General features: G+C 34.4%; 1 protein-coding gene across 2 annotated transcripts in view; it reads left to right on the top strand.

Annotated features, from left to right (window-relative positions):
• The window catches only part of Wwc2 (WW and C2 domain containing 2), a 218,278-nt gene that overhangs the window by 167,370 nt on the left and 27,340 nt on the right, over positions 1-23,568 (top strand). For both annotated transcript variants that reach the window (XM_027927138.2, XM_071610510.1), the window contains exons 17-20: positions 13,971-14,089; positions 18,424-18,622; positions 19,889-20,053; positions 21,186-21,278. In XM_027927138.2, coding sequence (XP_027782939.2) covers positions 13,971-14,089; positions 18,424-18,622; positions 19,889-20,053; positions 21,186-21,278 — 576 coding nt within the window. The remainder of the gene's footprint in view (positions 1-13,970; positions 14,090-18,423; positions 18,623-19,888; positions 20,054-21,185; positions 21,279-23,568) is intronic.

The following is a 23,568-nucleotide window of genomic DNA, read 5'->3' as shown; positions in this document are numbered from 1 at the left end:
TGAAACTAATAGTCATATCTTACTGCTTCAAAAATTTATGAAGGGGTACTTTTTGAGGCCATTCATCAATTATCTGGCATTTGTGCATATTGCTACTGAGTTCAAGTTTATTTTAGGTTACCTTCAAAGAAAGAATTCACTAAGTAAAAATCAAATAAGCAAGTATTTATTGATCATCTATTATGTGTGAAAAACTAGTGGACATTGTGGTAGGTGGTAAAAGAGAAACAAACATGGTGTAGATTTTATATTACATGCCCAGGTATGTAGTATACACTAAGTAAGGCATATGAAATGATTTTTATCTTCTTTCTGTAAGTTTTTAAAAACAGAATAAGGTGTAATTCATATACTATACGATTCACCCAATTAACATGTACAATTCACCCACTTAAAGCACAAGGCTTAATGTATTTTTCACTATATTCACAGAGTTGTACAACCATATGTACAATCTAATATTACTACATTGTCATCATCTCAAACAGAAGTTCCATACCCATGAGCAGTCACTCCCAGTTCTCCTGAACACCTTTCTCCCAAATAACCATGAATATTCTTTCTCTATAAATTTTCGTATTCATTTATTATTATACATGAAATAATACCTTATTTGTTGTTATAACTGACTTCTTTTATTTAGCATATTTTCAAAGTACATATGTTAATATTTCATTCCTTTTCATCCCCAAATAATATTCTGTTGCAAATGTACCATGATTTGTATACCATTCATTGGCTGATGTGCATTTGGGTTGTTTACACTTTTTGACTATTATGAACGATGCTGCTAGGAACATTCATACACAAGTGTTTGTGTGGACATATGTTTTCCTTTCTCTTGGGCATACATGTGGAAATGGAATTGCCTTCTTGGATATTATACAATATGTTTTAACATTTTGGGTGACTGCAAGCTGTTTTCTTGGTAGAATGACTTATTTATCTTTTTAGGATTGAGTTATATAAGTTCTGTACATATTCTTTCGTCCTTTCCTTTCCTTTCCTTTCTTTCCTTCCCTCTCCCTCTCCCTCTCCCTCTCCCTCTCCCTCAAACTCAGGATTTCAGGCAGTTGCTTCATCTTATGTATTTTTGACTTGACACTCGACACAAGTCCTTTATCAGATAAATGATTTACAGACATTTCCTTTTATTCTGTGCATTGTCTTTTCATTCTCTTGATGATTTCATTACTAGCACAAACGTTTTTAATTTTGATTAAAATGTATGCCGTTGGAGCATATGTTTATTCCATTGCTTGTCTTATTGTATAATATCCAAGAAGGCTTTGCCTAATCTGATATCACAAAGATTTCTCCAGTGTCGTCTTCTAAGAGTTTTAAAGACTTTTACGTAGGTTTTGGTTTACTTCTACTTGTTTATATGTGATATTAGGAGAGGGTTCTATTTCATCCTTTTATATGTGGATACACAGTCATCCCAGCACCATTTATTGATTAAAAACTATTCTTTCTCCATTGAATTATCTTGATACCCTTGTGAGAAATCAGTTGATCATAATTATAGGGACCTACATATCTAGAAGCTCAATTCTGTTCCAGTAATCTACATATAAGGCAGTACCACACTTCCTTAATTACTGTAGCATTGCAGTCATTTTGAGAATAGGAATTGTGAGTCTTCCAATATTTTTTTTCTTTTTCAATATTGTTTTGAAAAAATTAACATAAAAAGATTGTTTGGGTTATTCAGGGTCCCTTGCATTTCCATGTGAAATCTAGTATTGGCTTATCAATTTCTGAAAATAAAACAAAACAAAAAGACAGGATTTTGATAAAGCAAGCATTAACTATGTAAGTCAAGTTAGGGAGTATTGTCATCTTAAATTTTAAGATCCTTGCATATGGATTGTCTTTACATTTATTTAAATCTTAACCTAGTTTCTTTCAACAATGTTTTTTAACTTTTGAGTCCAAGTTTTAAAATTTCTCTTGTTAAATTTATTTCTAAGTGTTTTTATTCTTGTAGATGCTATTGTAAATGGAACTCTTAATTGAATTTTCAGAGTGCTCATTGCACAACTGATCTTTATCTTTCATTCTGCAGCCTTGCTGAATTCATGTATTAGTTCTAATAGTTTTGTGGTGAGTTTCTTAGAATTTTTTATATGTGTGATCGTATATTCTGCAACTAGAAATGATTTTATTGCTTCCTTTCCAATTACGTGCATTTTATTTCTTTTTCTTGCCTATCTGCCTCAGCTAGAATTTCCACCATGGTAATGAAAGAAGTGATGATTGTCTTGTCCCTGATTTAGAAGGGAGGCTTTCATCTTAAGTATGATCTTTTTGCTGTAGGTTTTTCATTGATGCCCTTTACCAGACTGAGAAAGACTTCTTTCCCAAGTTTGTTGAGTGTTTTTAACATTAAAGTCTATTGGATTTATCAAATGCTTTTTCTACATCTGTTAAGATGGTCACGTGTGGTTCTTGTCCTTCATTCATTTTACTTGATTTCTGAAGTGTTAAATTAATCTTGCATTGCTAGGATAAATCCCACTAGGTCGTTGTGTCAATCCTTTTTATGTTATTGGATTCCATTTGCTAGTATTTTGTTGAGGATTTTTTGTCTGTATTCATAGATTTCTTATGATGTCTGTGTGGTTTTGATATCAGGGTGATTCTGGCATCATGGAATGGATTAAGAAGTGTTCCCTCCTTTTCTACTTTTGGAGGTGTTTGAGAAGAATTGGTATTTAAGTGTTTAATAGAATTTACTAGTGAAGCTATCTGGGCTGGGACTTTTCCTTTGTGGGAAGTTTTTGTTCTTGTTGAAATTCTCTCTTTTCTAAGTCTCTCATACTTTGGTTCTTGAGTCAAGTTTTAGTACTTGGGTCTTTAAAGGAATTTGTCTATTTCAGCTAGATTATTTAATTTTTTTGGTATATAATTGTTCATAATATTTTCTCATAATATCTTTCAGTTTGAATTTACATAATTTAAACATTTTTCTCTATTTATCTTGGTCAGTCAGCTAATGGTTTACTAATTTTTTTTCAATGAACCAGCTTTGGTTTTATTTTCTCTAATTTTGTTCTCAATTTAATGAATGTCCACTTTAATCTTTATTATTTCCTTTCTTCTGATTGCTTTAGATTTATATTGCCCTTCAAATTTACATTTTCTTAAGGTGAAAAGTTAGTGATTTGATGACTTTCTTCCTTTTTAATATAGGTTCTTAGAGGTATAAATTTACCTTTAAGCACTGCATTAGCAGTATTCCATAAGTTTTGGTGTGATATATTTCAGTTTTCATTCATCTTAAGATGTTTTCTAATTTTATTTGTTATTTATTCTTTCATCCTTTGGTAGTTTAGGAATGTGTTAGTTTCCACACATTTATTAATCTAAATGATTTTTGATTTTTTAAAAATTCTTAATTTCACTTCAGTATAGCCAAAAAGCTTAATTGGTATGATTTAAGTCCTTTTAAACTTATTAAACCTAGTTTTATGGCCTAGTATATTCCAGGGAAGGTTTCATACATACTTGAGAGAAGTATTTGTTCCGCTGTTGTTAAGTGGAGTGTTCTATAGATGTTTTGTTAGGTTTAGTTGATTTATAGGGCTGTAATATAAATACATTTTATTGCACTTTTTATTCTAATTCCACTCTCTGATGTGTTTCTTTTGTGAAAAGAGGTAATGAAGAGGTTCATAACAAGGTGCATAAATCTTATATGAATCTAATGAATTTTCATAAAGCAAACAATGTCTATGTAGTTACTATCCCAGACAATTATAGTATATTGACAGCACTCCAGAATTCTTCCTTGTATTCCATCCTAGGCATTTCCACCTTCCCCTAAAGGTAATTTCTAGTCTGAATTATCACACCAGATATTAGTTTTGTCTGTTGTTGTCATCCAATGTATATTTTTTTTTTTATCTGGTATCTTGTACTTAACAGTATGTTTCTGAGAGTCATCTATGTTTTTCTGTATAATTACCATTCATTTATGCCCATTCTTAGTTGATAATTTATAATATAATTATATCAATGTATTTATCCCTTCTACTACTGATGGACATTTGAGTTGTTAATAATTTAGGGGTTATTTTTAATAATGCTATAACATTCTTTTATATATGTATATATATCTTTTGGTAAAAATACTCTTATTTTAGTTATTTTGGTAGGTGTATCTTGTATATCTAATTTGCATTCCCTGATTATAATATGCTTAATTGCTAAATGAATATCATCTTTTGTGAAGTATCTGTTCAGAATTTTATCCATTTTTTAATTGTATTGTCTTATGGTTGGAAGGAGTTCTTGGAATTTTCAGTATATGAGTATTTTAAAATTAATTGATCACGAATATCTTGAATTCTGTGGCTTGCCTTTTCATTTTCTTAGTGGTGTCCCTTGGTGAATGGAAATATTGTTTCAAAGAAGTCTTATTTATCCATTTCCCTGCTATTTAAGAACAATTTGCCTCTACCTGGGTCACAGAGATGTTTTCCTATATTGTCGTATAAAAGCTTTATTATTTTTCTTTCACATTTAGACCTGTAGTCCATCTGGAATTATTTTTTGCATAAAATATGAGGCAAGGGTCAAAGTTCCTTTTTGTCCATATGGTTAATAGAGCATCATTATTGAAAAGACCATCTTTCCCATCTGTACTGCATTGTCACCTTTGTCATAATTCAGGTGACCTCTATGTGTGTGTCTGTTCCTGAATTTTCTGTCCTGTTTCATTTTCTTTTTTTTTTCTGTTTCATTTTCTATCTTTGTGACAATACTGTACTCTTTTAAAGTGAAGGCTTTCACTAATTCATCATTTAAAATGATTGGGGAGGATGGTCACAGATAATCATTATCCGATTAAGGAAGTTTCCTTTCTAATTTGCTGGAGTTCTTTTTTTATTATTTTTTAATTTTTTTTCACTGTAGATGGATACAATACGTTTATTTTGTTTATTTATTTTTATGTGGTGCTGAGAATCAAACCCAGTGCCTCACACTTGGGAGGCAAATGCTCTACTGTTGAGCCACAACCCCAGCCCCTGGAGTTTTTATTATATCCAAATATTGAATTTTATCAAACATTGTTACTGTATCTTTTAAGATGATTATATTTTTGGTCTTTCTTTTTTACACATTAATATTCAAATGTTAAACTGCCCTTGGAGTCTTGGGATAAAACAGACTTCATTTGTTGTATTACAGTTTTTACATATGTTTTTGGATTTGGTTGATGTTTTGCTTGTTTTTTTCATTTATATTCATAAGAGATATTAATCTTTACTTCTGATGTCATTGTGTCATTGTGACTTTTTGGCATCAAAGTTTTGTTATCTTCATAATGTGTTAGTAAGTATTTCTTCCTTTTTACTATTATCAAAAGTTTTTATGAGTATCTTAATTAATTAGTTAACTTATTTATTTATTGTGACAGTGCTGGGGATCAAACCCAGGACCTCACATATGTTAGGCAAGTGTTCTACTCCTGAGCTACACCTGCAGTCCTGTCAATTTAATCTAAATTATTAAAATTTGTCATAAAGTTATCCATTCTCTTATTTTTCATGTATGTTAGAACTTTGCTGTATTCCATTGCATTCCTGATATTGGTGACTTCTGCCTATTTTCCCCCCAGTTTTATCAGGGACATGTTAAACTTTTAAATTTCTTTTGAAGAACTAACTTTGTCTTTGTTGATTTTTCTCTATTGTTTATTGTATTAATTTATTTTCCTTTATGTGTGTATATATATATGTATGTATATGTATGTAACAAACATATATATATACACACACACACACACACACACTTTTTAAAAATTTTTTAATTTTTTTGCTACCAGGGATTGAACCCAGGAGCACATAACTACTGAGCCACATCCCCCACCCTTTTTTATATTTCATTTAGAGACAGGGTCTTTCTGAGTTGCTTAGGGACTTGCTAAGTTGCTAAGGCTGGCTTTGAACTTGTGATCCTCTTGCCTCAGCCTCCTGAGCCACTCTGCCACCTCACCCAACTTTATTGATTATAATTTACATTAATTGTACAAATTAATGGGTTTCAATATGGCATTTGCATACATGCTTATATTCTGCATTGACCATATCCATGCCCACACTTACTTCTACCTTCATATTCTCTCCCCTCTTGTTCCTCCTCCTCTCTCCTTCTCTCCCTCCTCATCCCTAATAGTCCCTCTTCAAGTCCTTTTTTTAAGTTTCCACAGCTTTATTTGTCTTTCTACATCTGATTTATTTTACTCAACATGATGTCCCTCAGTTTCATCCACTTTCCTGCAAATGACAGAATTTCATTATTCTTTATGGCCAAATAATTCTCTGGAGTGGGGGGTAAGTGGGGGAGACAGGGAGATCTGTGTGTATGCCTGGGTGTGTGTGCACATATTTTCTTTATGTATTCATCTGTTGATAGGCACATAGGCAGTTTATATAATTTGGCTATAAACATGGGTGTGTAGGTATGTAGGTGTCTCTTGTATGCTGAATTTATTCCCTTCAGGTATATTCCCAGGGGTGGTGGGAAGCTGGATCATATGGTAGTTGTATTTTTAGTATTCTGAAGAACCTCTGCATTCTCTTCCATGGTGCCTGTACTAATTTATATTCCCACCAAGTGTTTAAGGGGATCCTTTTTCTCCATGTTCTCACCAGTGTTTGTAATTTGGGGGTTTTGTTTTTCGTAATAACCATTCTGAGTTCAGTGTTATGGAATTACAATTAAGTTTTGATTTGCATTCCCCTGACAGCTAAAGATGTTAAGCACTTTTCATATATTTGTTGGCCAATTGTACTTCTTTTGAGAAGTGTCTGTTTAAATCATTTGCCCATTTTGATTGGATTATCTTGTTGTTAAATTTTTTTACTTCTTTATATATTCTCTGTATTAATCCTCTGTCAGGTGAATAGCTGACAAAGATTTTCTACCATATGAGTAGTTTATCTCTTCATTCTGTTGTTTCTTTTGCTGTGCCAAAGGTTTTCAATTCAATGTAATCCCATTTTAATTCTTGATTTTGTTTTCTAAGCTATTGCATATCTAATCAGGAAATTGTTGCCTGTGCCAATATTTTGAAGTATTCTCCCTGTGTTGTCTTCTAGCAATTTCAAAGTTTTTGGTCTTTGATCCATTTTGAGATGATTTTTGTACAGGGTGAAAGACTGATGTAGTTTCAGTCTTCTTCGTATGGATATCCAGTTTGCCCAGCACCTTTTGTTGTAGAGGCTGTCCCTTTTCCAATATAAGCTTTTGGCACATTTGTGGAGAATCAGTTGATTGAAAATGTGTGGATTTATTTTTAAATCCTCTATTTTGTTCCATTGTTCTGTGTGCCTTTTAATGTGAATACCATGCTATTTTTGTTACTGTGGATGAATAGTATGTTTTGAGATCAGGTATTGTGATACTTCCAACATTGCTTTTTTTTCCATTGATTTCTTTAGCTATTCAGAATCTTTCATGCTTCCTTGTGAATTTTAGAATTATTTTTCTAGTTACTTGAAGAACATTAGTATTTCAACAGAGGTTGCATTGATTCTGTGGAGCACTTTGAATAGTGTGGCCAATTTAACTATTAATTCTCCCAAGTCATGAACATGGGAGATCTTTCCACTTTCTAGTGACTTCTTCAATTTTTTTTTGTTTAGTGTTTTATAATTTTCATTTTAAAGATTTTTCACATCTTTACTTAGATTTATCCCTAGATATTTATATGTGTGTGTATGTAAATGAGATTATTTTCCTTGTTTCTTTCTCACTGAGTTCATTATTGTATATAGAAAAGCTCCTGGTTTTTGTATGTTGATTTTGTATATTGCTAACTTTACTAAATTTATCATTTCTAAAAGTCTTTAAGTAGAATCTTTAGGATTTTTTACATAGATTCATATCATCTGTAAACAGGGATAATTAGACTTCTTTCCTATTAGTATATCTTTAATTTCTTTCTCTTGCCTAATTGCTCTGAGTAAAATTTCTAATATTATATTGAGTAAGAATGATGAGAGGACACCCCTGTCTTATTCCTGATCTTAGAGGAAATGCTTTCAGTTTTCCCCTATTCAGTATGGTGTTGGCTATGGGTTTGTCATGTATAGCCCTTATTATATTGAGGTATTATCCTTTTATACCTAATTTATTTGAGACTTTTTCATGAAGGGATGCTGAATTTTATCAAAGACTTTCCCTGCATTTATTAAGATAATCATGCGATTTTTATCCTTCATTCTATTTATATACTGTATTGTTTTATTTGCGTATGTTGAACAATCCTTGCATCCCTGGAATGAAACCAACTTGATTAGAGTATATGATGAATTTTATTTACTTATATTTCATTGAGGATTTTGCATCTGTGTTCATCAAGAGTATTGGTGTATAAGTTTCTTTTGTGTGTGTGTATTTGTCAGTTATGGTAACAAGGTAAGAGTGTATTGTTCAGTACTATCTTTATACAATGAGTTTGGAAGAGTTCCTTCCCTCCTCCTCCTCCTCCTCCTCCTCCTCCTCCTCCTCCTCCTCCTCCTCCTCTTTTTTTTTTTTTTTCCTTTTTTATCTTTTTGTATTGGGGATTGAACTCAGGGGCACTCAATCACTGAGCCATATCCCCAGCCCTATTTTTTGTATTTTATTTAGAGACAGGGTCTCGCTGAGTTGCTAAGCACCTTGCCTTTGCTGAGGCTGGCTTTGAACTCATGATCCTCCTGACTCAGCCTTCCAAGCCCCTGAGATTATAGTTGTGCACCACCGCTCCCAGCTCTTCCTATTTTATCCACCAGTTTGAGTAACATTGGTATTAGTTCTTTTTTAAAAAAAAAATTGATAAAATTCAGCAATTGATGCATCGTGTCTTGGCTTTTCTTGGTTGGGGGATACTTCATTACTGCTTCGATTGTCTACTTAGATTTTTTATGTCCTCTTGATTCAATTTTGTAGGTCATAGGAATCTAGAAATTTGTCCATTTCTTCTAGATTTTTGCAGTTATCTGTTGTAATGACTCCTCTTTTAGTTCTAATTTTATTTATTTCGGTCTTCTCTTTCTTTTGGTTAATTTAGCTACAGGCTTGTCAATTTTGTTTTTTTTTTTTCAAAGAACCAACTCTTTGCTCCATTGATTTCTATTAATTTCTTTCTATTCTGATTTTGTATTTTTTTCCTTCTACTAATTTGGGGCTTTTTCTTCCCCTTCAGACCTTTATTATTTATTTGAGATCTCTATTTTTTTAATTGAAGGCACTCATTGCTATAAAACTTTCTACTTTGTACTATTTTTGGTGTATTCCAGAGTTCTTTGCTCTGTTGTGTTTCCATATGATTCAAGAAATTTTTAAATTTCCCATCTGATTTCTTCAGTGACTCACTGTTCATTCAAGAGTGTACTGTTCAATTTCCATGTGTTTGTATAATTTCTAGTTTCTTTGCTGTTCATTTATGGTGTCATTCCATTGTGATCAGATAAGGTGCAAGAAATTTTTTTTTTTTAACTTAGTAAGGCTTGCTTTGTGGCCTAATGTATTGTGTATTTTGAGATAGTTTCATGTGCTGATAAAAAGGATGTATACTGTCAAATTATTCATTTTCTTTAGAGAACTCTTCTTCTTTTTCTTCTTCTTTTTTTTTTTTTTTTCCTATTATACATTTGTCTCTCCCATATCCCACGCAGGCAGTGGAAGCTGGATTCCCCTGTGTGGAGTGGACTGGCTGAGAAATACGGTGAAAAATCACATGACACAGAAAATAGTTTTAAAGAGCAGGGGCAGGATGGCTCTTCAATCTTAAGGGTCCAGCTTCTACCCTGGAAAGAGAGCTTGAGAGCCCTCTTTATTTGTATGGGGGAACTTCAAAGGCTTTCTACAGAATGTTCTTCACCAATTAATGTAGGAGGTAGGCTGTCCAGTTCCCACTGGGTCACGCCCAATTCTGAAGCTTCAAGATCAGTTTTCCTAGCCAACTGAAAACAGAGGTGATGTGTATTGTGCAATTCGTTGAGTGGGAGGAGCCACAAAAATAGCTTGCAATGCCAAACCAAAATCTCCTTGGCTCCAAGGCCCTGTGAAGATGCTCAGATAGTTCAGGGGTGGCTCCCCACACATTGGTTTACTATTTTGCTAATTTCTGCTCTTATCTTTATTATTTCTTTGCTTCTACTTTCTTTGAGTTTAACTTGATATTCTTTTTCTACATCTTGAAATGGATGCTTACATAATTGTTTTATAATCTTCTTTTCCAATATATGCTTTGAGGGCTAAATAATTCTCTTTGAGTACACCTTTGGCTGCTTTTCACAAATATGATGCAACATCATGAAATAATCTTTGAATTAAAAACATTTTATTATTTCCATTGTGATTTTTTAAGTCCATAATATTTTTAGTACGTTTACTTAATTATCAAACACAGTTCTCTGTTGTAGATTTCTAGTTTTAGTTCACTGTTTTCAGAGAATACATATTATCCAATCATGTATTGAGACTTGCTTTATGACTTAGAATGTGGTAGGTTTTTGGTAAATCTTCCATAACTTTTGAAAAGAATGTATATTCTGTTAGTCAGGTTTGCAATTTTGTTTCTAAAATTTTCTGCATCTCCAACTTTTTCAGTTTGCTAGTGTTATCAATTATTGAAAGGTAATTTAAAATATAACTAATTATGACTGCAACATAAGTTTGTTTCTTTTTTTAGTTCTGGTAGTACTTGCTTTTTGAATCTGTTTTAGGTGAATATAAATTCAGCATTGTATCTTTCTGTTCAACATAACTTTATTGTTATGAAGTACCTCTCTTTATCTCTAGTAATGCCTCTCGTTTTAAAATATATTTTGTCTGGTATTGGTAAAGCTATATAAGCCTTTTTTTACTATTAATAGTTTCTTCATGGTTTAGATTTTTTTGCATTCTTTTTACTTTCTGACTCCACAAGTTCTTAAAGTGTACCACTTTTAAATAATATATATATATATAGTATACAATATAATCTTAAAAGATACTATATAATCTTAAAATCTTCATCTTTTAATTGAAATACTTAGTTCATTAACATTTAATTCTATTGATATACTTGGGTTTGGACCTATCATCTTACTGTTTATTTTCTTTTAGTCCCATCTTTGTTACATTTTTTTCTCATTTTGGATTAATTACATTTTTTAAAATTCCCTTTTCTTCTATAAATTATCAGTAACGTTTGCACCCCCTCCCTTGCCCCACTACCCCACAGGGGATGCATTCTAAGACTCCCCAGTGAGTGCCTGAAATTGCAAGTATTACTAAGCCTGTTATGTTTTGAACATGAAGTGTCCCTCAAAACCTCCTCTGTTAATGCAGGAATATTGAGAGGTAAAATGTTTGTATCATGAGAATTATAACCTAATCAATCCATCCTAGTTTGAGTGGGCTAACTGAGTAGTAGGTAGGTGGGGCATGGCTAAAGGAAACAGGTCATTGATGGTATGCCCTGGAAGGATGCATCTTCCCTGCAACTTTTTCCCACCCTGCCCCTCTGCTTCCCAGTTTTTAATCTGAGTATCTTTTTTCCTCTGCATCCTTAGCCATGATGTTCCACCTCAGCTTGGGCCTAAAACAATGGAACCAGCTGACTGTGCTCTAAACTCTGAAACCAGTTGCCAAAATAAAATTTTTCTCCTCTAAATTGTTCTTGCTCAATATTTTGGTCACAGCAACAAAAAGCTAACTAACACAGAGCCCCTACATATACTAAATTTCTTCTTATCCATACACAGATTTACTATCTTTTCCATCTTAACTAAACACATATCAGGTATTGTATAATTTTTGCAGTTAGCTTGGATTTCTTTTTTTCTTCAAAATTTCACAGGATGTTCATTCTTCTCATACATCTAAGCAACTGCATATCTTTTTCTTTTCTTCCCTTATTAAATAGTCAAGAACTTTTACCTTTTCACTTAAAAGAAGTATTTAAAGATTCTCTTTGACATATACATATTGCCAGCATCATTACTCTTCTACTTCATAGCCATTATTAAATAAAACAAGGGTATTCTTGAATACAGGCACAGTGGTGCCATGACCATCAATCTGCTAACTGAGATGGCAAAGCAACTTTTGAGAAGGTAGCATAATACAACATTGAAACACTAGACAAGAAGATTCCCTTCCCAGGCAAGACAGGATGGAGACAGCTAAACATTTCATAATGCTACTCAGAATAGCATGCATTGTAAACCTTATAAGTTGTTTATTTCTGGATTTTCCATTTAATATTTTTGGACAGCAGTTGGCCGTGGGTAACTGAAATCATGAAATGCAAAACCACAGATAAGGGGAGGAATGCTATAGTTTTTTATTTTCCTGTTGTTTCCCCGGTGAGTACAACATGTATCCTTAACTTACTGGAAACTACCTTCAATTAATGCCTTTTCTTTTTCTCAGACATTTCAATGGTTTTAAAAGAATTTAATTCCATTTTCTCTTTTCTTCCTTCTGTATGATTATTCTTATGTGTTTTATTTACCTATAGTGCATATCCCTCTAGACATTATTATTATTATTGTTTTTTTAATTGTCAATCTAAATATTCAGTTAGATTTCCTTAAATCTTTACCATTTCTGGTGTATTTTAATTTCTTTTTATATTAGTTCTATTTGGATCATTTTCCTACTAAAGAATTCATTTGATATTTAGTATGTCTCTTAGTACAGGTCTCTTGGTGTATATTTCAACTGCATTTGTGAAGGACAGTTTTTGGTCACATATTCAGAATTCTAGTTGGTTAGTTGTTTCTTTTAATATGTTACAGGTATCACTTTTTGTCATCTTGTTCCATTGATTCTATTGAGTTGCTAGAGAATAGTCCAACTTTTGATTCCTAAAAAGTAATGCATCCTGGTTTTTTTGGTTTTAAATATCTTCACTTTGATATGCTAATGTGGTTTTTCTTTTTGAAATTTATTTTATTATTTTATCGGTTTTTTTTTTTTTTTAAATGATTTGTAAAAATGTAAATTCCTTCTCTAATTACCTGCAGTGTGTGAATTGGTCTGCCTCTTTTGTTTGTTGTTGCTTTTTTTTTTTTTTTTTTTTTTAGCTTTTGGTTGCTAGGGTTTTTTTTTTTTTTGATGGGAGGGGGTTGTTTGTGGTCATTGTTGTTGTTGCTCTGGGGATTGAACCCATGGGCCACCATGCCTAGCTGGTCATTAGGTCTTGATGGAATTCTGGCCACTGTGTGTGAGGGTTTGTGGAGTCTGTGGCTGACATATTCTTTTAGGGAGGATTTAGTGTGCTTCTGGAAGGCAAATTACCATATGAGAATATCTGAATCATTTGGGGAACTTGAATTCCAGGTTTTTCCTCCCTAGGACTCTATGAGACAACTGAAATATCCGCTTGCTGTTTCAGCCTGCTAGCACTGATTCTCTGCCTTGCTTCTCAGCGTCTTGCTCTGTACATATGCAGCTCGCATATGGCACATGCTGTAACAGGAATAATAATATTGAGCCCACCACACATTTCATTTTCTCTGACCCCTGTGTGCTGACTGTCTTGGTAGTCCTGCGCTCAGTGGTAATCCTCCCATCCTCCTAACTCCACAGCCACAGTCTCAGCCAGTCAAGTCTGCCTATCCTACTTGTCTGCACCTAGAACTGTCAAACACTCTCAAGGGGAGAGAGTGGCAATGATGGTTGCGTCACCTTCTTGTATTTCTCTTTTCCCTGGGATCTTGGCCCTCTAATCCTGATAGCCTTTGGTACTCTTCATTGCTTTAAAACATCTGGGAGTTTTATTATTTTGTTGTGGTGGTTTGTTTTGAGGTTTTTTTTTCTTTCTTCATTTTATTCAGCTTTCATCTTTGTTCTCAGTGAGAGAGTTGAGTTTGATATAAGCTGCTTCTCCACAGCTGGAAGTATAAATCTGCATCTGATTAATTTTTAAATCATTTCTTGATGTATATGATATTAATTGCCATATGTTTTACATTCTCCAGGATGCAGTATCAGCCTTACTTGCAAGAACCTCAGCTGAACTATTGGCTGTGGAACAAGAATTAGCACAAGAAGAAGAAGAAACAGGGCCAGAAGAACAGAGGGGTCCAGAAGGAGATTGGTAAACAGTAGACATTTCCTTTTGCAGTAGTAACTTGCTGGGAAGATGTTTAATTTCTCATAAGAAACTTCCAGTGAAACCTTTGTAAGTTTATATCTTCTGGAATTACAGAAAACAGTGTAGCTTCAGGAAGCTAAGGATAAAGAGTCTCTTCTTGACCATTAGAGAGTTAAAGGAGGTAACAGAAAAATTGTGGGCAAAGTCAACACATTAGCCGGATTTTTAAATTCTTCAAATAATTTTGGCATTAATTTCTAAGTTTTCTTTTTTTTTTTTTTTGGTGGGGGTTGGGGTTAGGCTGCAGTACCAGGGTTGCTCTACAACTGAGCTACATCCCCAGCCCTTTTTATTTTTTATTTTGAGATAGGGCCTCGCTAAGTTGGCTTAGGACCTCACTAAGTTTCTGGGATCTTGAACTTGACATCTTCCTGACTGAGCTTCCTGAACTGGGATTATAGGCATGTGTCACCATGCCCAGCTAAGCTGCTTTTTTTTTTTTTTTTTTTTTTTTGTCTAGAAACTATCCATTTTGAAAGATATTTTAGGTTATTGTAGAGCCAGATAAATTGAAAACCGATCCACTTTTTCTTTAAACTACTAGGAGTGCCATTTAGGCTGTGGTAAAACAAAGCAGGGAGTTAGCAAAAAAACTTCTGAGTAACTATTTCTCTGTTATCATGTTTATCTTCTTTTTCTATTTCCTTCTTTGTATCTGCACCTCATCCTTTAGAAAGGGATGTCCAGATTCATTTATCTGTTTATCTGCAAATAGCTACCTTTCTTGATTGTATTGTTTAAAAACAAATTTTAGTGAATGCTTCAGTATGTGTATATACTATATATATGTTTATTTGGATTAATTTTTATATAGTTGCTTATACTGTTATATTTGAACTACTGTTAACTCATATATATATGCTTATACATACATATATATGTATTTGTGTGAATGTATGTATATACATATATATTAAACTTTTTAGAAACTTACAGGAGCCTGACCCCACAATATGTAGATTGGAACCAACTTTTTCTTCTATCAGACGCAGAGTCTCTGATTTGATATCAAGCTCCTTGATCCATTTTGAGTTAACTTTTGTGCATGGCAAGAGAAAGGGATTCAGTTTCATTTTGTTGCATATGGATTTCCAATTTTCCCAGCACCATTTGTTGAAGATGCTATCCTTCCTCCATTGCATGCTTTTAGCACCTTTATCAAATATAAGATAATTGTAATTTTGTGGATTGGTCTCTGTGTCCTCTATTCTGTACCATTGGTCCACCCGCCTGTTTTGGTACTAGTACCATGCTGTTTTTGTTACTATTGCTCTGTAGTATAGTTTGAAGTCTGGTATCGCGATACCGCCTGATTCACACTTACTGTTTAGAATTGTTTTTGCTATTCTGGGTCTTTTATTTTTCCATATGAATTTCATGATTGCTTTATCTATTTCTACAAGAAATGCCGTTGGGATTTTGATTGGCATTGCATTAAACCTATAGAGAACTTTTGGTAACATCGCCATTTTGATGATGTTAGTTCTGCCTATCCATGAACAGAGTATATTTTTCCATCTTCTAAGATCTTCTTCTATTTCTCTCTTTAGGGTTCTGTAGTTTTCATTGTATAAGTCTTTCACCTCTTTTGTTAGGTTGATTCCTTAATAGGACACCCATAGCACAAGAGTTAATAACAAGAATCAACAAATGGGATTTACTCAAACTAAAAAGTTTTTTCTCAGCAAGAGAAACAATAAGAGAGGTAAATAGGGAGCCTACATACTGGGAACAAATTTTTACTCCTCACACTTCAGATAGAGCCCTAATATCCAGAGTATACAAAGAACTCAAAAAATTAAACAATAAGAAAACAAATAACCCAATCAACAAATGGGCCAAGGACCTGAACAGACACTTCTCAGAGGAGGACATACAATCAATCAATAAGTACATGAAAAAATGCTCACCATCTCTAGCAGTCAGAGAAATGCAAATCAAAACCACCCTAAGATACCATCTCACTCCAGTAAGATTGGCAGCCATTATGAAGTCAAAACAACAACAAGTGCTGGGGAGGATGTGGGGAAAAGGGTACACTTGTACATTGCTGGTGGGACTGCAAATTGGTGCGGCCAATTTGGAAAGCAGTATGGAGATTCCTGGGAAAGCTGCAATGGAACCACCATTTGACCCAGCTATTCCTCTTCTCGGACTATTCCCTAAAGACTTTAAAAGAGCGTACTATAGGGATACTGCTACATTGATGTTCATAGCAGCACAATTCACAATAGCTAGACTGCGGAACCAACCTAGATGCCCTTCAATAGATGAATAGATTTTAAAAAAAATGTGGCATTTATACACTCAGCACTAAAAAATGACAAAATCATGGAATTTGCAGGGAAATGGATGGCATTAGAGCAGATTATGCTAAGTGAAGCTAGCCAATCCCTAAAAAACAAATGCCAAATGTCTTCTTTGATATAAGGAGAACAACTAAGAACAGAGCAGGAAGGAAGAGCATGAGAAGAAGATTAACATTAAACAGGGACGAGAGGTGGGAGGGAAAGGGAGAGAGAAGGGAAATTGCATGGAAATGGAAGGAGACCCTCATTGTTATACAAAATTACATATAAGAGGAAGTGAGGGGAAAGGGAAAAAAAACAAGGGGGAGAAATGAATTACAATAGATGGGGTAGAGAGAGAAGATGGGAGGGGAGGGGAGGGGAGGGGGGATACTAGAGGATAGGAAAGGCAACAGAATACAACTGACACTAGTATGGTAATATGTAAAACAGTGGATGTGTAACCAATGTGATTCTGTAATCTGTATACGGGGTAAAAATGGGAGTTCATAACCCACTTGAATCAAATGTATGAAATATGATATGTCAAGAGCATTGTAATGTTTTGAACAACCAATAATAAAAATTTAAAAAAGATTAACCATCAAAAAAAAAAGAAGAAAAGAAACTTACAGGATAAGTTTTAAATAATAGTCATAGACCACTTGTAAGGAAGGGTTTTGACAGTGATATAAAAAGGTAGAGATACTTTGTGCTTACCAAAATTCCTTAATAGTGAATAAAAATCAAAGCCCTGCAGGACAAATAAATATGAGAGTGAGGGGCTGGGGATGTGGCTCAAGCGGTAGCGCGCTCGCCTGGCATGCGTGCGGCCCGGGTTCGATCCTCAGCACCACATACAAACAAAGAGGTTGTGTCCACCGAAAACTAAAAAATAAATATTAAAAAAAAAATTCTCTCTCTCTCTCTCTCTCTCTTTAAAAAAAAAAATATGAGAGTGAGCATAAGGTTTATTTTAGTATCTTTAAATACCAAGCTTTTCTCATGTTCACATCACACATATTTTTAAAAATTCACTTAGTATGTAAATAAAGGAATTTATAACTCATAGCCATCATTGCTGGTCCTCCCTTGTGTTCATTTCATGGCTACACCTTTAATAACTAGTTTGTGCCAATTTGTCAGCATGTCACCAATTGCAGTTAAAGCTCAGTGTTTAAGAACATGACACTCAACAAAAGCATGATATGTTCTAAACCATCCCAATACTCCTCCTTTATATATTCTGTATAAACTGACTTCATGTTGTAGAGTACCCCTTGTAATGCCACCCAAGTCAGTGATATGGCTTTTGGTAAATGTGAGCACAAACGGCACTAAGAGGCTTCTGTTGATTTAATAGTAAATCTTCCTTAACATGGGGTTTTCTCTACTAGACTGTGAGCAGTCAGTAATGGATTTTTTTAAAAAATATTTTTTTAATTTTAATGGACCTTTGTTTTATTTATTTGTATGTGGTGCTGAGAATCGAACCCAGTGCCTCACACGTGCTTGGAAAGCGCTCCACCACTGAGCTACAACCTCAGACCAGTAATGGATGTTTTTATTCTCTCTTAGCTGAAAGTATCCCATTTCCTCCTATGATTAATGGTATAATAATGAATAACTAATATCACATTGCTTCAGTTTGAATGTCAACATTTTAAAATGCTGGGATTACAATTTATATATGATTTTAGAATATTTCTACTTTAGTATCTGGAAGTTAGGTCAAATTTCATAAATTTAACTTTGTAGTACTACACTATGGAGATTTTGCAGTATATTGTTAAATAATGAGTGAGAATTTTATTTTTTATGGACTATTTAATTAAAAGTTCCAGCCAGACAATGGCTTGAATCATTTTGTTTAAGTCTGTTGTTCATTTCCCAAATAACAGGTTAACGTGCCTAAGTTGCACAATTTATACAGCATACCCACTTGACTTAAAGTATGTCTTGTCTTCATTTTGTTTCATTTCACCATAGGTTAACAATGCTAAGAGAGGCCTCTGATGAAATTGTGGCTGAAAAAGAAGCTGAGGTTAAATTGGCAAAGCACAATAGCTGTATGAAAGACTTAAGTTCATGCACTAATGTGCCGAAGATGGATGAAGGCGAGTGGAGGAAAGAAAATGAGGTTGCCAAAGACTGTAGACATCAGCCACCCGCTGGAGTACCCACCCTGGTGAATATTCAGCTGTGTTCTACTAAAACAGATGCCTCACAGGCACCATGTAGACACCGGAGATGCTTATTTATCTCTTCAGGTGTAATTCCATGTTAAGATTTTAATCCGAAAGCTGATCATGAAAGGCATATAAAAGATACATTGTAAATGCTTTATAATTTTTAGATGGGCCAAAATATTAATTCTTCATTAAATTTGATATAAGAAGAGGAATAGTACTACTTTCAGTCTCTATAAAGTATTCTGTGAATATTTATTAGAAATATTTTCTGAATTCCTTGGATAGCAGCAGGGTGACTACTTAATTGTGTCAAATTCAAAGTTTATTTCTATTTCAAACATGAAGCAAACATTTGAACTTCATTTAGTTAGATGGTGTTCTTATTGAAAGCTTTCTGTCTAGAAAGGTGACAGAAAACTAGGTTTACGCATAGATGCCAACCAAGTTAAGCAGGCAGCTTTGGTAGGTAAGTGAGAAATGTGTTGAGACCACTGTCCCCAAATGGGGAAGTCTTTTTTAAGGCTCAAGGATGCCTGCCGCACACTTCGAATATTGGTAATGGAGTTTAGAACATTTGAATTCCTTATTTCTGAGAAAATAGTATTGTACCCTGACCAAGGACTTCCTGTCACAAGGAAGCAAATTTTCATTAAGAGGCAGGTCTGTAATCAAGTTATTCCTGTAAGATAAAAGACATCTACCTGTGCCTACAAGTTTATATTTCGAGACAGTTCCATTTTAACTTAAATTTTATTTTTGTTACATTTCCAAAGATCCAGTAAAAAAAATCCAAATTTGGCTTCATAACAGTCATTATATTTATATATTTAATTGCATTTTCCATTTAAATCTATAACTTTGTGGCATATTTTCATTTTCTTGTATTTATTACTATTTTGAAAAATAATCAGAAATTAAATAATGTTTAATGATGATATATTTCAAAATAGAATTCTTCATACTATCTCTTTAAATCAAAACCATGAAGGTTTTAATTCTAACCTGTTAAAGGTGGCACTTCTATTCATGGCTAACCTTTTTGGACAGATCCTACCCACTGTGGTAGCTTCCTAAGAACCTGGAAGTTACCAGGTACCTACTTTCCCTTCAGAAGAACTGTGTTGTAATAGAAGTGTTCCTCTTAGGAGTGTCCCAAGTGCTCCATGAATCTGTTTGGCGTTTGGTATTTCTTTTTTTCTTAGAACAATGGAAAATAAATGTACACACATTGATTAGTTCCTAACAAATTACTTTTCTTGTAGGTTGACAAAGAGACAAATACTGATGACGCAGTTAATGAGAGTATGGCAGTTCGCCCCAAAGACCGCAGCAGTCTGAGCTCTCAACAGCATCCGTTTGTGAGGAGCAGCATGATAGTGCGCTCACAGACCTTTTCTCCAGGCGAGCGAAGCCAGTACATTTGCAGGGTAAGGTGACCATGTGTGTGATGAGACACCAGGGACTGTGGCTTGCCCTTCTACCAGTGAGTGCATTTCCCATTAATGACAAGAAACTGCACATTCTGACTACAAATACTAAAAGATTTTTTTAAATTAGTTTTCCCACAAATTTAAGGTCTCACTGGTTCTAATGTGATGCAAGTAAGTGAATTTTAAAGATCTAGATGCTAAGAATTTTTTGACTTCCATCTGTGTTTAGAAACATAAGTGACTTTTAAGATATATATTTTATGTATTTCCACTGTATAACATACTTGCTTCAGCCCATGTTAATCTTGCTGGACTGAAAACTGTGAATTGGATTTTAGAACAAAAAGCATCTCTTACTAATGCCTCTGGACACTGAATCAGATGTATAACTCTGTGAAGAAAATTTTGAGATTTCCATCAATTTACCAAATTGTACTTCTAGAAGTATTTATAATGTATAGTAAAGTAGATTTAATATTTTATAATGGGTTAGAAACACTTCTAAAATTCTAACTTTATTCATTCAAGTTAAAAAGAAATACTTTTATTAAGCACTTTCCTAGATAGTTGAGATTTATCCAGAAGCAAAAGAGACCTAGGCCATAAACAATAATTATACGTGTATAAGCTGAGAAGTGCCTTGTGGGGCAGGGGTAGAGGGTGGTGGTAGGGTGGGTAGCAGAGGATTGGTGCTATGGGAAGCAGGGTACAGAGTAGGCTTGATTGATAGGTTACATTCTGCAGAGACCTAAAGCAGGTAAGTGGGTTGGCATGAGCTACTTGGGCCAGGAGCATTCTAGAATATGTCTTAACTCTGACCTTGAGCTCTGTACTTCATAGAAATATTTCTTTAAAGAAATAAACATCACATGTTAGCTAAAAGGATTGCTTTATTTCAAAAGATGTATAATTATCTTAACGTATGACTTGATAGTTATTTAAATTATTTAAGAAAATTAAGCTAATAAAACCATGGAACAAGGAAGAAGCTGTTTGGGGAAAGTTTTCTTAAAGAAATTTGCTAGTCATATTGTCACTACCTACTTTATTTAGTAAACTTCTCAGTTCTAATTTCCACTAACTCTGTTTGTTATATAGTGATTTTTTTTTTTTAATCTTTTGTCACCAGTTAAATCGGAGTGACAGTGACAGTTCAACCTTGGCTAAAAAATCACTGTTTGTGAGAAACTCCAGTGAACGGTGCAGTTTGCGGGTCAAAAGGGTATGTATTCCTTCAGTCATGTCGCACTGCCCTAGACCAGTCCAGATTCATGAATTACAAAGCATGAATCCCAAACTATTGAGTGTCAGTGCTTCATGCTCCCAGGCTGTTGAATGAAGCCACAGTGATCACACAGAGATGCAGGTGTTATGTCAGTTAGAGAACCAGAGAAGATATGCTTGAAAGCATTCTTTCGTCACTGGTTTGGAACCTCTGGTAATTAAGGCTGGAAATTGGTTTGCAATATCTCCGGAGAAGGAGCTTGCTGGGCCCCCAAGTGCATCAGTGGGTTGAGAAAATGTCCAGTGATGGCTGACAGGTCTGCATACCATCCCTTGAGCATTTGTGGGAGGAATATAAACCTGGGACCTCCTCTGAAGGAGCAGACATTTCTGCATAGGAGTAGCACACAGGTTTTTGGGGTGTTTCTATTTTTGTTTACTGTTTAATCACATGATTTTGAACTTGCTTAAACAGTTCTTTTTAGAAGTTTAAAATTCATCTGAGTGGGACTACTCAGGTTGTTTTCCTAGATGCCATCGATCTCTGGATGAGAATATTTAAGTCAATTAGAGGGTTGGACTATACAAGTGGATCAAAAATTCCTGTTTACTTTCTATTATAATTTCAGTTTACAATGTGCTATTTAGTAAGCACAGAGCATGGTGTGTGCTATCAAAGGTGAGTTTGCCATCTTTAGAGAAAATTCGCAGAATCACACATGGGACATTAGAAGTGTGCTGGAGAAGAGGGAATGAACTCCTCTGCACTAGAGTCTAAAAGAGGCTTCCTGGAGCAGGTCTGTGGCTTCAAGGCTTAAATAAAATTTCAAAGGAAATGGTAGAGATGGGGCAAGTAAGGTGAGGGGTGATGGAAGAATGATGCATACGAGGTGCTCTCAGTAGATGACATGAAGTGACATAAAACATAGGGGTTGAGTTTTAGCTGAGTTCAGCCAGAGCCTCAGGGCTGTGGACTGGAATTAGGGGCTGGGGGACTTGCATGGTGAGTTAAGAGTCCTCATCGTTATCAGTGCCACTCTGGTTTCGTAGCACTATGTGCAAAGTACTAGATATGTGAATAAGTAACTTTTGATTCCCTTGGTTCAACTTTCTAGTTACTCAATGGAAAAAAGAACATGTTTCTTTTGTCTAAAAACTGATATGCCCACTTTTATTTAGCATTCAACATTTTTTAGGAAATTTTGAGGTGTAGATATTTTACACTACCAAATATTATGCTTTGGAAGTTCCTAAATTTCCATAATCTTGAAAGAAAATTTGTTTCATCTCATTTGCAGGTCACTTTGCTTTCTCAAACAGAATGTGTTTTTAGAGTATAGTAGCACACTTCAGAGAAATTTTTATCAAAAGTGTGTCTGAGTTGAGTTGAGCTCAAAAACAGTTAGATTGCTCATAAACTTAGTTAGTAGATCTGCTTGAACCAGACAGAGGTTAATCCTAAAACATGTGTAAGAGATGATTTTTACAGTGATTTTTAGGGAAGCAGATATGGTTTAAGAGAAATGAGTAGATAATGGTGTTCTGACTTAGGAATTCCGCTATGAAAACTATGGAGAGGTGTAAGAGAGCAAAGCATCTGCAAACACCAGCAAAAGATTTACCCAACTGGAAAAGAAAAGTGACAAGCATATGAGTCATGAGGTCAGAGATTTAGTGATATGTTAGAGCCTCTTCATATTAGCTCAGAGGAGCCAACTGTGCGTGTCTCTACATCACATGGACACCTTAAAAAGTTACTGTGGTAGTAGTTATAGCACAGAGATCAGCAAGCCTACAAATCAATGTTTCCTTCTCCATGCAGAGAACCGAGTGTTAGTAAACATTTACCTGCACACCAGTACACACTGGAATCCTTAGATTCCATGTTCATGAGAACTAAGAAAGATTTCTGATTGTGAAAAACAAGTAATACAGTCAATGCAAATATGGATCTAGGTGATTCTTACCATGCCATTATTTTTTTGGAGAGAGCAGAGGTTGAATAAAGGAAACATTTTTTTTTTTTAATGTACTACAGAAGCCTAGCACCTCAGTATTTAGTGAACATTTAACATGTGTTGGACAGAGGAGAAAGAATAGGAGGAGACAACCAAAGTTACCCCAATGTGGACTAAGACCCTGAGATAAGAAGAGGTGCAGATGGGCCCTTTCCATTCCATCTGTTATGAGCACCACCATTGTTCCAGACCTTCAAACTAGAATACCCGTGTCAAGTTTGAAGCCCTCCTCTCTGGTATCATATAGCACCAATTCTTATTAGGAATATC

Source organism: Marmota flaviventris, chromosome 3 (assembly GCF_047511675.1).
Source record: "Marmota flaviventris isolate mMarFla1 chromosome 3, mMarFla1.hap1, whole genome shotgun sequence".
Classification (NCBI taxonomy): domain Eukaryota; kingdom Metazoa; phylum Chordata; class Mammalia; order Rodentia; family Sciuridae; genus Marmota; species Marmota flaviventris.
This window is presented reverse-complemented; position numbering and strand designations above follow the sequence as displayed.